A 14,419-nucleotide genomic window follows, 5' to 3' on the forward strand; every position below is an offset into this window, starting at 1 on the left:
TTGAGAAAAAAACTTTTACAGGCGAATCCACGTTCAGCCAAAAATCACCCTTTTTTTCCCGGACTAATAGTTATAAACACCTGGCTGTGACTGTGTACTTACAGATGTCCATCTAGTGGGCGGAGTGTATTATGCACTAATCCCAAATCCATGTAGAATGGCATCATCACGCTGCGACTGCCTGGCCTGCCTATTCTTGACGTAATCATCTCGCGACCTTTTGCGTTTTGTAAACAAGCAGCACAACGGTGGCAGAGTGCAGTTAAATGATGGATAATCTTGTAAAGGTAAGATGATCGCAGTCTCAATTTAGCTTTAGTTTCTGCACCTGAGTTCTCAGTTTTATCGGTAAAGAAAATAGGACCGATGTTTAATTCATAATGAGTACATTTTACCACCGTTTAATATCTCGTTATCTGCATAGTTCTATATTTGTCTGGCATTTAATGTCTCAATGAATTCAGTATAAAAGGATCCCAATGTAAACAATCCATAGTGCTTTCTTGGGTTTAAATTCTATGATTTATCAGAACTGTAGTGTCCTGTACTTTTCCTATGCGAACTGCTAATACAATCAATCAATCAATCAATCTTTTCTTTTATTTCTTCATTTATGATTGATCAATCATAAATCAGAGAGATGGACAGTCGTTTGCATTGATACAGTTGAGAGAGAGGGAGAGAGAGAGAGAGAGAGAGAGAGAGAGAGAGAGAGAGAGAGAGAGAGAGAGAAAGAGAGACAGTTGAGAGAGAGGGAGAGAGAGAGAGAGAGAAAACGTATTTTCATGTTTCAACTGTTATAACTAACCTATTTGTATTGGGTTAAGGTGGTCGCCCTAGTAGTCTTCTTTTCTTTCTTGACCCTTTGTCAGTTTACAACACATAATGGTTGACAAGTAGTACTGACAAGTGGTACATCCTGGATTGAACATGAAACTCATGGATTGCAGCCTTATGTGTGAACTCTTTTAGATGCTACATGATAGCAGCTGAAAGAGGATTCACACCATTGGTGGAGTGTCGGCAAGCTAAAACCACATTCAGAACCTCTAGTCAGGGAAATGGCATGCACAAAACCAACACACTTGCATCATTTTATTCTATGACACTCTTATTTCCTCAGGTGCATGGAGGGGGAGGATATGACTCGGATTTCAGTGAGGAAGAGGAAGGGGAATCCTCTCAGAGAGGCCTTAAAAGGTAAACGTCCATTAGTTCTATTATTATCTTCCAAGACCTCCATAAAGAGCTGGACCTATAATTATAATTAGAGAGTAGTACCCATGTTGTGTTTTGCTTGCCTATTTTAGTTATCCAGTAGTACATTTTAAATTGTATGAATGTATTTGTTATTGGTTTTATTTTTCTGTATGACTTTTGCTACCCCTGTTCATCTGGGATTCCTTATATTTAGGGCAGCATCAGGTTCATACCTAAACAAAACATACCTCATTCATTATGATCTGCATTCTAATCAATCAATGTACTGCATTTATACAGTGCTCTTCTTGTCTTCCAACAAAGCACTTTACAAAGTATGTCTTGTCTGATACACAAACAGACAGGCTACAGCATGCATGCAAGGCAGCAGCTTGCTCTTCGGCAATGGTACACGGTTGCTTAAGGACACTTTGATGTGTGAAGCCAGAGCAGAACCGCGCCATGAGCTTGTAGATTGACTATTTTCACTACTTCTTAAATCATATGTTTTTATGGAGTTTTTTTGGATTCTTTTTTTTTATTAAATTTTATTTTTTGGGGAATGTTTTTTGAAAATGTTTTGAAATAATAATACTTAAAACAAAATGTTGGAAACAAAAGAGGGACACAATAAAAATGTGTCCGTGTCCTAGAGTCATTTTATTTGTTCCTTTGTTGACAGGAAACGTGAGGATGAAATTCTACAGAAGCCATTCAAGAAAGGAAGACACTCCAAAGTGGCTCACAGGAGTTTCCACTCCAGTGAAGTGGACAGGTGCATAACATTAGGATTGATTCATCTGATTTTCATATAGTATTTCACCATAATAAGGCTTAACTCTCTCTTAACTTTGTAAAACTGTGATTTCTATTCATGGTCATTGAACATTATTTTTCATACTGACAACTTGTGTTTGAAACAATTCAAAGTTTAATTAGTACCATAGAAATCTCAGGGGTGGTGGCTCACCTGGTAAAGTGCATCAACGCCCAAAAAATTAAAAAAAATCATGCTGATGGATTAGATTTTCTCGTCATTTTACAGAGAAGAAGCCAGGAACAGAAGAGCCCATCTGATATCATTGAATGCTGTATCCTTCTTGTGATTTAACTAGACTGTATACATTTTAAGTTTCACTCTAAACTGTTGAGGTTTAGAACGTATTCAATGTAATGTACATACTGTATACACCAGAAAGATGCAGGCATAAGGAATCAAATTATTTATGTACTGAAGACATGAATAATCAAAGTAATAGCCTGTCCTTAGCCTGATATCTGCAGTTTGAACGACACAAGAAGTTTGTCGGGGACTACATTCTGTATTATGGAGGGAAGACAGCTGATTTCAAACGGTCCACGTAAGTAGTATCCTCATTAACATAAAACAAGACAAAGAGTATAATAACGATGTGGGCTCCCTGTCGATTTTTTTGCGGCTATCTTACTAAGTTACCATGTGTGCAGTTTGTGAACAGTGACACCTTCAAAAAATGCATTCATTTTTGCATTCGATTGCTGCCTCTTGTCTTTGAAATGGTAACTGGAAGGCTCGCCCCAAAACACAAGCCCTCTTTGTTTTTCTCAAAGACCACTCGCCCCAAGCGGTTCTTGTATTCTTGTATTAGTTTTTCTGAAGTTAAGGTTAGGTATAAGGTTAGGTTTAGGCATAGTTTTACTGAGGTTACGTTAAGGAATACCTGGTGGCGAGTGGCGACCGTTCCAAGGTCGCCAGATTTGACCCGGGCGAGCGTGTTTTGGGGTGAGCTTTCTTGTATTCTTTCAAACTTATGCCACAGATTCTCCCATTATTTAGATTTGTATTTTCTTCTTTATTCTTTCAGGGAAAACGACAAAACAGATCTGGACGTGGTGCGGGAGAACCACCGCTTCCTGTGGAGGGATGAGGACGAGGACAACATGACATGGTAATTACCATCCGGAGAGAGAGAGTCAGGACACACTGTGCTCAGGAATACATTAGGTTTAATTGACTTTGGGCACTTAAAAAAGCTCAATATAAATCTGATCAATTAGGTATTTTTCACAAAATGCAAAAACATGACTAGAGGTCCTCTACTTCAGTGGTTCCCAAACCACTAAAGTAATCTTTTTGATGAAGGAAAAGAAAATGGGATTTTTACTCGAGACCCATAAAAATTGGTCCGTAACCCACAAATGGATCCCGATCCACTGTTTGGGAAACACTGCTCTAGTTGCGTCATCTTTTGGTAGTCATCCTAATCTGTTCAGTCTTTATTTAACATAGCCTTTTAAGCAAGACATGAAGCAAATAACCCAACTAACTAGTCTGTGTCCATCTGTCTAATAACCATAATGTCTGAGTTTTTACTCAAATACATATAAAATGTACAAAATGGATCTTGCATAGTATAGATTCCATAACATAGCATTTATTATCACCTTTGCAGCTATGCAAATAATGCTTAAAGGAGTAGTTCACCACTTTTCAACCTGTCTTCATATAATAGGTCCTCACTAATGTTCATGATAAAATATCACAATTTTTTTCTACTCAGTCCAAGTCTCCTAGGAGAGCTGTGGGAAGTTCAGAATCCATCGTCTTGTGACATCATCATTTTCCCCCAAAAAAAAAAAAATCAATATTTTTGAAAAAAATATTTAGATTTTTAATATCGCGAGAACAATGGCTTCCACTTTAAAATTGCAACTTTTCAGGAATAGAAAGCCTGCAGTTTCTATAAGCTGGATTGGTAATCGATGATGTCACAAGACTATGGGTTTCTGACCAGCCCACAGCCCTCCTCTGCGAAAAAAGAAAAAAAAAAGAAAAGCTATTTTTGAGTGAGGACCAATTATATGAACATAGGTTGAAAAGTGGTGGAGTGCCCCTTTAAGCAACACATCTAAGGCATAATCTATCTATAAATGCGAGAAGTCTCTGCGTGCGTGTCTGTGTGTCTGTAATCCGCGTATCTCGAGAACCGTTGGGCATAAAATGGACGTAAAAAGACAGATACATATATCTCCATATATGGGCATAAATGGACACAGGCAAACAGATGGTCAAAACGGGTCCTATGACAACAGGTATAATGGGGTTTGCATTAAAGGGGGAACCAGCACTGTGTCTGCAACACAGTCGGAGGCACAGACAGATACATAATGGGCATAAAGGGACACAGACAAACAGATACAGAGATCTCCATATATGGGCATGAAATGGATGCAGACAGACAGATACAGATATCTCCATATATGAGCATAAATGGACACAGGCAAACAGATGGTCAATTCAGATCCTACAGAGATCTCCATATATGGGCATAAAATGGACGCAGACAGACAGATAACTCCATATATGGGCATAAATGGACACAGGCAAACAGATGGTCAAAACGGGTCCTACAGAGATCTCCATATATGGATATAAAATGGACGTAGACAGACAGATATCCCCATATATGGGCATAAATGGACACACACAAACAGATGGTCAAAACAGATCCTATGACAACAGGTATAATGGGGTTTGCATTAAAGGGCGGGGCATTCATCCCCTATTTACATTGTTCCCGAGTTGGCCAATAAATACAAGGACGGGGGCAGAAAAGCAAATGAAGGGAGTTATTTACATTCTACATTGTGATTGTGATACTATAATCTACAACTGTAAAATGTTTACCTTGTGGGGTCGATCAAGTCCGTATTGGACTGCGCTCTCGAGCACCCCTCCCATGGCCCACCCTGCTGGGAGAGAAAACATACATAAATCAATCCTTTACATTTACATTGTAACAGGTAAATGCTGCACAGGTTAAAAGGCCATTATTATTGTAATAAAACCAAGGGGGGAGCAAAAGCAAATGTCTAATTTAGGCAACGTTCTTATTTACATTCAACATTGTGATTGTGGTGCTATAATCTACAACTGTAAAAATGTTACCTTGTGTAATTCTAATTTGCAAGGCCATTTCTTGTGCTATTCTCACTCTCTCCTCTTTTATTATGCCCTAGGGAAAAGGACTTGGCCAAAAAGTATTATGACAAGCTGTTTAAAGAATACTGCATAGCTGACCTCAGTAGATACAAGGATAACAAGGTAATGTCTGGATGATGTATCTGTTTGTTCAAGGAATGTTCTCTTATGCAGTCAAAATGAATACATTAATCCATACATGGGAATACTGCGATATCATGTCATCATTAATACTAGACTAGAAAGCAGCTTATTATTTATTTTCTATCTAACAGTTTGGCTTTCGATGGCGCATTGAGAATGAAGTTGTTTCTGGCAAAGGTAAGAGAAAGCTAGATGTATTTGCAAAATCATGCATTTTAATTTATTATCAATAGTCACTATTATTATTGACTAGTGACATTATTATTATTTTTTGCGTTTTATTCTGAGAATAAAATAACAACCCCATAGAGAAGCCCCCAAAAATTGTTATTAGACAGTAATATAATTTGAAGGTCTAAATTTCTTCAAGAGACAGTGTGTCCACTAGATGGCGACAAAGATCAAGCTTCAATGTACACATTGATCTGAGGATGGGATTTCTTCATCTTACTATCTGCTACCAGCAGTGAAACCCCTGCAGAATAGAAGCTACTGATAAAGATTATTAAAATGTACACTTATATAATGGCCAAGTACCTACACAGGCCAATATTCCAACAAAATTATGTTAAGGAACACATTGACATGTAAAATCACCTCATTTGTGTTCCATAAACTAGACTCAAAAGACATCAAAACCCTTAATTACATGTGGTGCTACTCATATTTACCCACGTATGAGGGGCTTTTCACCCTAAAAGTGTTTCATGATGTTTAAAAACTTGACTCAAACTGGAGCTAGTTAAGCTATTGACTTTGATAGATAAGTCATTATGAAACGCATGCATTGCAACATTAGCACTTTTAATAACAAAATACCACAAACGCCCCATATATACAGTAGATTGCACAATGAAGGTTGGGGGAGGGCAGTGTGTTATTGATATTTCTGTAGTTGGTTGTGGCTCATAGGACATGTTGGTACAGAGTTAGATAATACTGGCCATTGTCCAGCCATCCAAGTTCAATTACTAATAGCATTGACCTGTCGTTTCATGGCCTCTCTCTCGAGAATCTTGAACACTGGCAAATACCACAGAATCAGTGAGACGGGGACACATGGAAAAACAAGTCTCAACCTAGCATGCTGCTGCACTAACAACCCTTCACGCTTCAGGATTGAGTGTCTACAATTTTCCACTCCATCGTAAATTGGCTTTCAGTCTTCAGTAGGTTACAGGCCAAAGTTAACTGAGGCCATTCCTATGTCGGCTGGTCCAGCTGTCAGAAGGAATGGGCTTCTGTTTGAAATTCTCCACTTCTATAATTACACTGTCTTTTGAGAAGAAAACTGTATTTTAAGGCTAATTAGCCCTAACACGCAACACTGTACCTAGCTGTCTCTCACATTTTGCCAACCTCTGATGTGTTCCCTAAGCCTCTGTTAGTCAGAGTAGAAGGCCATGTTAAGCCAACTTTCCATCTGAGAACAGGTTTGTGTTTGTGTCCCAGCCTTTGTCAAATGTAAAAAGGGGGGCTTCAAAGATAAAAAGCTGGGAACCAATGTGAGAGAGACGGAGAGGTAGGTTACGCAGGCAGGTACAGAGTTGGTACAGAGTTGGTACTTTATTCATCCCAGAGGGGAAATTAAGGTGTTACAGCAGCTCTTATAGAGACGATAAAAACACATTATAATAACGTGAGAGAGAGCGAGGATGACATGGTTTTGAACTTGACAGTTAATAAAAATGAAAGCGTACTGAGCAAGGTGGCTGGCCTTGTTAATCACACAGCCACCTGTCTGTTGTTATGTTCCAACTTATCTCTTGTCCTGTGTCTGGTAGCATTAGGGAACTGTTTACGTAGGACATGTACCTATCCTCTATTAACGGGTCAATAAGGCAGTCACATCCACCCGACAACGCTCCACCTGCAGGCAGCACGCGAGGGGATCTTCCCTTACCCGTCCGATATGAGATGCAGGCAATGGCATGAGTTAAATAATATTCCGAAATAGGCCTGTCACAATTGTTACGTAATCTCAATTTCTTTGCATATCTGTCATGAACGTTTCCATGTTGTAAAATGTGCATACATTTTCGAACATAGTGGAGATTTATTTTTGTGGAAACAACACATCGCAACGCAACATGTTATGAAATGTAATATGTTCCAATATTGAATGCCAAAAACTGTTGAAATGTAAATCGTACATTTGACAATACATCAAAGTATAAAAAAGAAAAAAATAACATAATCGTGACAGCCCTATTCAGAAATTGGTTTCATTATGTGGCACTGCAGTGGCAAATGAATGTGATTTCACTTTATGGACAATGTAGGAGCCCTCTCACACCTGGTTGTAGAGTACAGCGAATTAAGTATTTGTCCCTTTTTTTAAGATATTTCTTTTTTTGGGGGGAGGGGGGAAAGATATTTCTTGTTTTGGGGGGAGGGGGGGGGGGTGGTCTTTATCTGCCTTTATTGATAGATGTATGGTAGACTGACAGTAAATGGGGAGAAATATGGTGGGGTGCCACGCAGAAAAGGTCATCGGGATTGTGACTCGAACCCACAACACAGGTGCCCAGATGGCTACACCAGCTGCCCTGGCCAAGTATTTGTCCTTTTGAAGTTAGAAGTTGATAAAGTTGTTGCCTTCCTTGCTCAAGGGAATCATCAAAAATCAAACCACCTTACCCACACTGCAATTGGCAAGAATATAATAATAAACTAAATGCAAGTGCGGTGCAATTAGTTTATTATTATTTTTGAGTCCTGCAGAGAATGGGGTGATGCTTAAAAAGAGCTCTGACAAGGCCAGGGCTGCTTAATGTAGTTTACAATAGCCTGCGACTCCAGTCCTTTTTAACTTGGTTATTTGAGAGCAGCTAGAGAAAATGTCAAATGGTTGGAATGAAGTATGGACTAAACAGCTGACTCTCACTCACACACACTCGCAAGCAGGCACACACACACACACACACACACACACACACACACTCACGGTTAACACTGTTCAAAGTGTACCTGATAGATAAACATCCATTTACTGTAGTTAAATCAGATAGTCATATTGTTAGAGACTTTTTCAATTTACCTTAAACATGTTTAAAATAGTTAGAAAATATAAAATAAAATATTTTCGTCAACACTCAATGCTATAGCATGTTATCTTAATGTTAATGTTATCTTAAACATTTATAATTCCTAGTGACCTTTTGGTTTTACTGAGTCATCCTGCTGGTTTATGATGAACTGTGAATAATTAATATACAATTTCAACTGCTAAACATTGCAAACATGGAGTGTGACCGATGGTCAAATGACAGTCCAAGAGACACTGGGACCCTGCGGTCAGTTCACTGTGACATCTGTGGAAAAATGTCATTGTCATTCAATGCTGCAATTGCATGACACTGGAGCACTTGTGTATTCTTCATATAATTGGTCCTCACTAATTTAAGGATCGCAATAAAAAAAAAAAAAAAAGCTTAGCGATGCTGTCACTGGTAGGCGGGGTTCTGAAGTGTCCATAGACCGAGTAGAAAAAGATTGTACTATTTCATTATGAACATTAGTAATAATGACCAATAGGTTTGAAAATGGTTGTGGTCATCCTTTAACTATTACACCATCAGTGTCACATTCACATGGACTTTTCCTCATCGTCATTTATATATTTGTTTATTTACACTACATGATGTCAGACTGAACCATACCACCTCAGCCAGAACGCCAACGTCATTAGGCCTTAATCTACAGTAATTCGGCACGCAAAGAAAGTCTCCTTCTACCGCTGTCAGTTCCAAGTCGCTCTGAGCAGCCAGTACAGCAAACGTCACATCACCCTTTTGACGTCGATCACCCGCCTCAGACACCACTTCAAACCATCACCTCACTCCACCCCACCCAAAAAGCACTTTCTCCTCCTTGGGCCAAGAACGCACTGCTCTGACGCACTCTCACACACTGTCACTATTTGGAAGATCCCTCAATGCCATCATAAGCTAGCCTGGCGGGGCCCGACGTCATCTGCGTTCACTCACTCATTGAAGGAATGAACACAGATAACGTCGGGCCCCGCCAGGCTAATCATAAGCCCCTCTGGGCTTAAGGCAAGCCTCGCGGCAGGCTGAGCCGACAGGGTAGGATAGAGGACACCATGAGGGGGGAGAGACGGAGGAGGCGGCATGGGTCAGAGAGATGATTGGGAGATGGAGGGAGAGAGAGCAATGGAAGGAGTTAGTCGGGGAGCCACAAGCCCAAAAGCTCAATGAAAAGGTTTGAACCTGTGACGTCATGACATACTTTTTATTTTTGTTTTTACTATTCATTTGGCCGGGTACACATTTTAGTGTATGGGAGGGGATTACAGTACATGTACAGTATGTAGAAAAATATTTGTTTTTGTAGGCTAATTTCTGATTTAGGCCTAACTATAGGTTAGGCCTAAATGGGTTAAAGGTACACAGAATGAGAGGCCTGCTCTGCCGGGAACATTGCGAAAAAAAGGTTATGGCCATTTGTATATTCACTGTCCCATCAACTTCACTATACAGGAAAAGAAAAATATATAAAAAAATAAGAAAAAATCTGCTTTAAGTAGTAGGGGTCAAACTAGGGGTTCTTCATGATTCTGAATCCATTGCAAGCATTTGTTTTGCATGGAAAATATTCCTTGGGCTAAAAACGGTCCCACAAAACTCATCACTTTTTTTCTTATTTCTTTTTTTGGTGACCCCACAGGTTGGGAATCGCTGATTTAATGTGATTTATTTCTCCCTCAACCCACATTCCTTTCAGGTTGTGTAAGGTCTGTCTTTATGCCGTAGCGATGTTTTCACCTGTATGTTGTTATAAGTACAAGTTCAAGTTTACAGGTATAAAGTGGGTAACATTCTTACAAAAGTTCAAAATTAAATCATAAGAAAAAAGGGAACTGTTAAATAACAAAATAAATAACAAAAAAGGTGTGTACAAAAAAAGAAATAAGGCAGAGTACTGCAGTCTCTTGTGATACATCACTTTTCAGCAAATATCAAGTACTGTATGTGTTAAATCAAATATGTCTAAGGAGTGTAATAAAACGTGTGTGTTTGCTTGCATGCACTCTGTCATGGACTTGCAGGTCAGTTCCAGTGTGGTAACAAGAGATGTGAGAAGGAGGAAGGCCTAAAGAGCTGGGAGGTGAACTTTGCCTACGTGGAGCATGGTGAGAAGAGGAACGCTTTGGTCAAACTCAGTAAGTCATGCCATTTTCTCCTTTAACCACATGAACCCCAGCATCCCTGTTCCTGGCATGAAGTGAAGATTCAGCGAAAATAGAAGCTCACAATAGGATGAGTCAGCAATTTTCAACTGAGAGATTTGTTGTAGAAGAGGTCAGTTATATTGATTGATTGATTGATTGAAGACTTTATTAGAAGTTTGCATAGGAAAAGGTACAGGTTCATGACGGCACAGTTCACTGGTACAAGGTCAACTAAAAGGAGATCCTAGAAAAGACTAAGCTTATTTCCACAGGAAACCATTCAAGTAACTCTTATAACATTGAATGACAGACGACCCCAGTCATATGGTGAATGGACCATGCTGCTATTGCCTGTTTAGCAAGTATAAGCCATGTACACTTTACATTGTTACTGACAGTAGTCTAAACATGCAGTAACACTGGTGTACTGTAGTCATGTTCAGCTTGCCTGTCTAGGTGTCTGAGCCTCAGACCATAATAATCTTCCTTTGGGTATCATACCTTAGATAATCCTCTTAGAATAATTAACCATAAGTGATAATTGTAAGTCAGCCACTGGTTATTGTAACACCCGTCAAGCAGGAAATGACCAGGCTGTTTTAACGAGCTAGGATGTTAGGCCAGGTCCAGACAAGTTCATCATCTCATCTATGCAAGACAAATGCGCGCAAATACATGGAGAGACATAATGCGCACACACTCAAGACGGACGCAAGTACATGTACAAGCGGTGCGGCCGCTTCGATCTTTAATTACTGTAAGCACTGCTTAATTAACACTGGTTGTTTTATTGATTTATTGCCATCATTGAGGACTTGCAAGAGAGTAGATCTGAAGCCATGACTGTTGATGATATTAATGATGAACATTGTGTTTTGTAGGACTGTGCCCCGAATGCTCCTTCAAACTAAACTATCACCACAAGTAAGTCCATGCACTTTTCATTATGTACCATTCTCATTTTTGACCACCCCTCTCTAGACCTCTAGAGCAGGGGTCTTCAACGTTTTCAGGCCAAGGACCCCTTGAGAGTTGAGAGAGAGATGAAGCAGGGACCCCCACAACCTTTTCAGAGATTCCATAGTTTCATTGTTTGACAGCACAATCATCAGTGTACTTTGTCTTCATGTCAATTTGTGTTTTCAGATATTTAACCACTTGAACCGTCAATAGTTAATAAACTTGACCTTTCAGTCTGTACTTAGTCTGCTCTTTTTCCCCTCCACCAAAGCTACACCAAAGCTCTTTGCTGAAAATAGACGATCTACATGCTCACAACGCCTCGCGCGTTGCGAGGCGTTGCGAGATTGTAGATCTGCTATTTTTGGCTAAAGTTCTCAGAATAAGGACACTAGGGTTCAAGTGGTTAATATAAAAAAGAAGAAAAAAGGTTTCTATCGCACAAAGATTTGGAGGAGCCCCTGTAGTAACTCTGAGGACCCCCTAGGGGTCCTGGACCCCTGTTGAAGCCCCCTGCTCTAGAGATTCTGAGATCTTGGAATGGATGAGTAATTGATGTATTGTTGGGATGAATTGATGTACCTGTACTCAAAGCATGCGCGTCATTAAGTCCTGACACTTTGCTCCGTATACATGTTTTCAGGAGGAAGGAAGTGAAAGTAAAGAAGAAGACTCGGAAGCAGTCAGAGGAGAACCAGGAACCACCACAGAAGAAGAAGAAGAAAAAGAAGAGGACATCCAAGAAACACAAAAACAAACACAGACGACACAGAGGTAAAATCACATATCACTCAACTCAATTCTGATTTGACTCATAAAAAATATCTGTAACTAGAAGGGCCACAATGAGTTCAGTTCAGTCCATTGTTATTGGGAACAATGTGGTCCTTACATACTGTACATGTGAAGGTAATGAGTGACGTTTTCCTGTACAGTAAATACAGTACGATGTTTATATTATGATTCCTCAGATCAAACCTCCTCCAGCAGTTCAGAGGAATCGCACCAGTCGGACGAAGGTACACAGAAACATAAGATCATGTATTGATCAAACACAGAGGACAGTTTATCATGCAACCTTTTTGGGTTGGCTCTGTGCCTGCCCATGGCCCTGCATTACATCAAACACAGAGACACACAGAGAGGGATAAAAAAAGAGAGACACACGCACGCACCAGTCTGCTTTCACCAAGATTTCCCTGACCCTCTGATATGCTCTTTCTTTCTCTTGATTTTCTTTCTTTCTTTCTTTCTTTCTTTCTTTTTTTCTTTCTGCATCCCCTCCCCTTCTGACCAGTATAAAATGAAATATGCCTTTGTCCCCTATATGCCCCAATGTGCTTGAGGGTTAACATAAACACACATGTATTATGGCCACATTCCAGGGTCAGAAAGGTATCATAAGGTAACCTTATGACAGGTAAGTCATAAGGTCTCAGGTCAAAGACATGTTTACGTACATGTCTTTGACCTGAGGCCATGTCAATGAGTTCACCATCCATTAGACCCCTCTAAAAACACTCTCAAACATGCACACACAGCTATTCAAGAAGAAAAAAAACATGTAGCCACATTTTGCCTTGTCAACGTACTCATTCATTTGGATTTTGGGATTTTGCTGTCTGCGGTAGAGTGATTGACAGCTTTCTAAATCTCCCCTATTAGACGGCAAATCTGGCGACGAAGCTGAGGGCCAATCAGAAGCGGATCACTGGCGAGGACCTGCCCCCGCGGTGGAAGAGAAGTCAAGGTGAGAGAACTCACCCTTAAACACAGCCTTGGCATCCCTATTTTGGGCATGTCATTATAGGCAACATGTTTCCAATTTCTTCAAAATTGTTAAATTTCAGCATATGTTTTGATGCTGCCATTCTGCCATTGACTTCTAATTGTCTGAGTGGCGGCACTTCCATAGAGGTTAGGGTTAGTGTCGGAATGGGGGGATGCACCCGTTTTGAACTAACATACATGAAGTGTACATAGGGTTTAAGTATTTAAATGCATATGAACAATGGATGCAGTCTGTCCTGGTGGCTCAACCAGTATAAAACGTAATCCAAATGCAGGTCTTTCTGTAATTTACTAGAACAAGTCACTCACCATTATTGTTTTTCTCATTTGTTCAGGGAGGAGGAGTTCGATGAATACTTTGAAGACATGTTCCTTTGAGTCACCTGGTATCTGCTGCACCAGCGAGCCTCGTCCTCCTGCTGCACTATTTGCCTTTTATGTCTGTAGTGACTTTTTCTTTAGTAACCGCCCTTACCAATTACTTTTATTTTTCTATTCAATAGACTGACCTGATCAGTTCAGATGAATGTAAATACTTTGTTAGATAGATTTTTTTTATTTCAACTTTTAATATAATTTTAGGACCAGCATCCTAATGGGAGTAGGTCGCTGTCATACAATGTTTTTATTTGTTTCCTTTCCTTATGATTATGTATTTTGAAACTGCAATTTGTGGGAGCATTTACAGAAAATAATTTCACCCACCATTTTCGTGTGATGTGTCAATAAAGAACACGTCAACACCAGTTGTCTCCCTTCCTTCTAACAGTTAATCACCTTGACAATACTAATTCATTTAGAATCTAACTCAATTAGTACTGTGGACATAACAGAGGGATGGACACAGAAAACATCAAGGATTAACCCGAGGTGACGAGGACAGATTGGAGCTGTGCCCTGACTTTGGCTAGCAGCCATGAAATTGCGTGCGGTTCATAGTTGGATTACAGGCCGGGGTCTTGCTCTCTTTCTTTATCTCTCTTCCTCCCTTCCTCTCTCTCCCTTCCTTCATCTCTCTCTCTAGCTTAATTTATAGTACTGTGTGAACACATTGAAGAAGAAATACATGGCTGTATTTTCAGAAGTATGAAATCTGTCAAAACTTTGTGTAAATCCCCCAAAATATGTTCGAAGTGTTTGATCATTGAGGAGCCAAAAGAAGTACAGCT

At 39.8% G+C, this 14,419-nt stretch overlaps 1 protein-coding gene across 1 annotated transcript; it reads left to right on the top strand.

Moving 5' to 3' along the window:
* Positions 1–219: 219 nt before the first annotated feature.
* On the top strand, positions 220–13,946 carry fra10ac1 (FRA10A associated CGG repeat 1). The gene is made up of 14 exons (XM_080747029.1): positions 220–287; positions 1,124–1,200; positions 1,883–1,975; positions 2,246–2,291; positions 2,485–2,561; positions 3,045–3,128; positions 5,200–5,284; positions 5,437–5,482; positions 10,377–10,490; positions 11,381–11,423; positions 12,103–12,233; positions 12,431–12,478; positions 13,125–13,209; positions 13,586–13,946. Exons 1-14 carry the CDS (start codon positions 267–269, stop codon positions 13,626–13,628), a joined length of 993 nt encoding a protein of 330 aa, XP_080603155.1. The 5' UTR covers positions 220–266; the 3' UTR covers positions 13,629–13,946.
* The last annotated feature ends 473 nt before the right edge of the window (positions 13,947–14,419 follow it).

Source organism: Nannobrachium achirus (genome assembly GCF_963921795.1).
Source record: "Nannobrachium achirus genome assembly, chromosome: 18".
NCBI lineage: Eukaryota > Metazoa > Chordata > Actinopteri > Myctophiformes > Myctophidae > Nannobrachium > Nannobrachium achirus.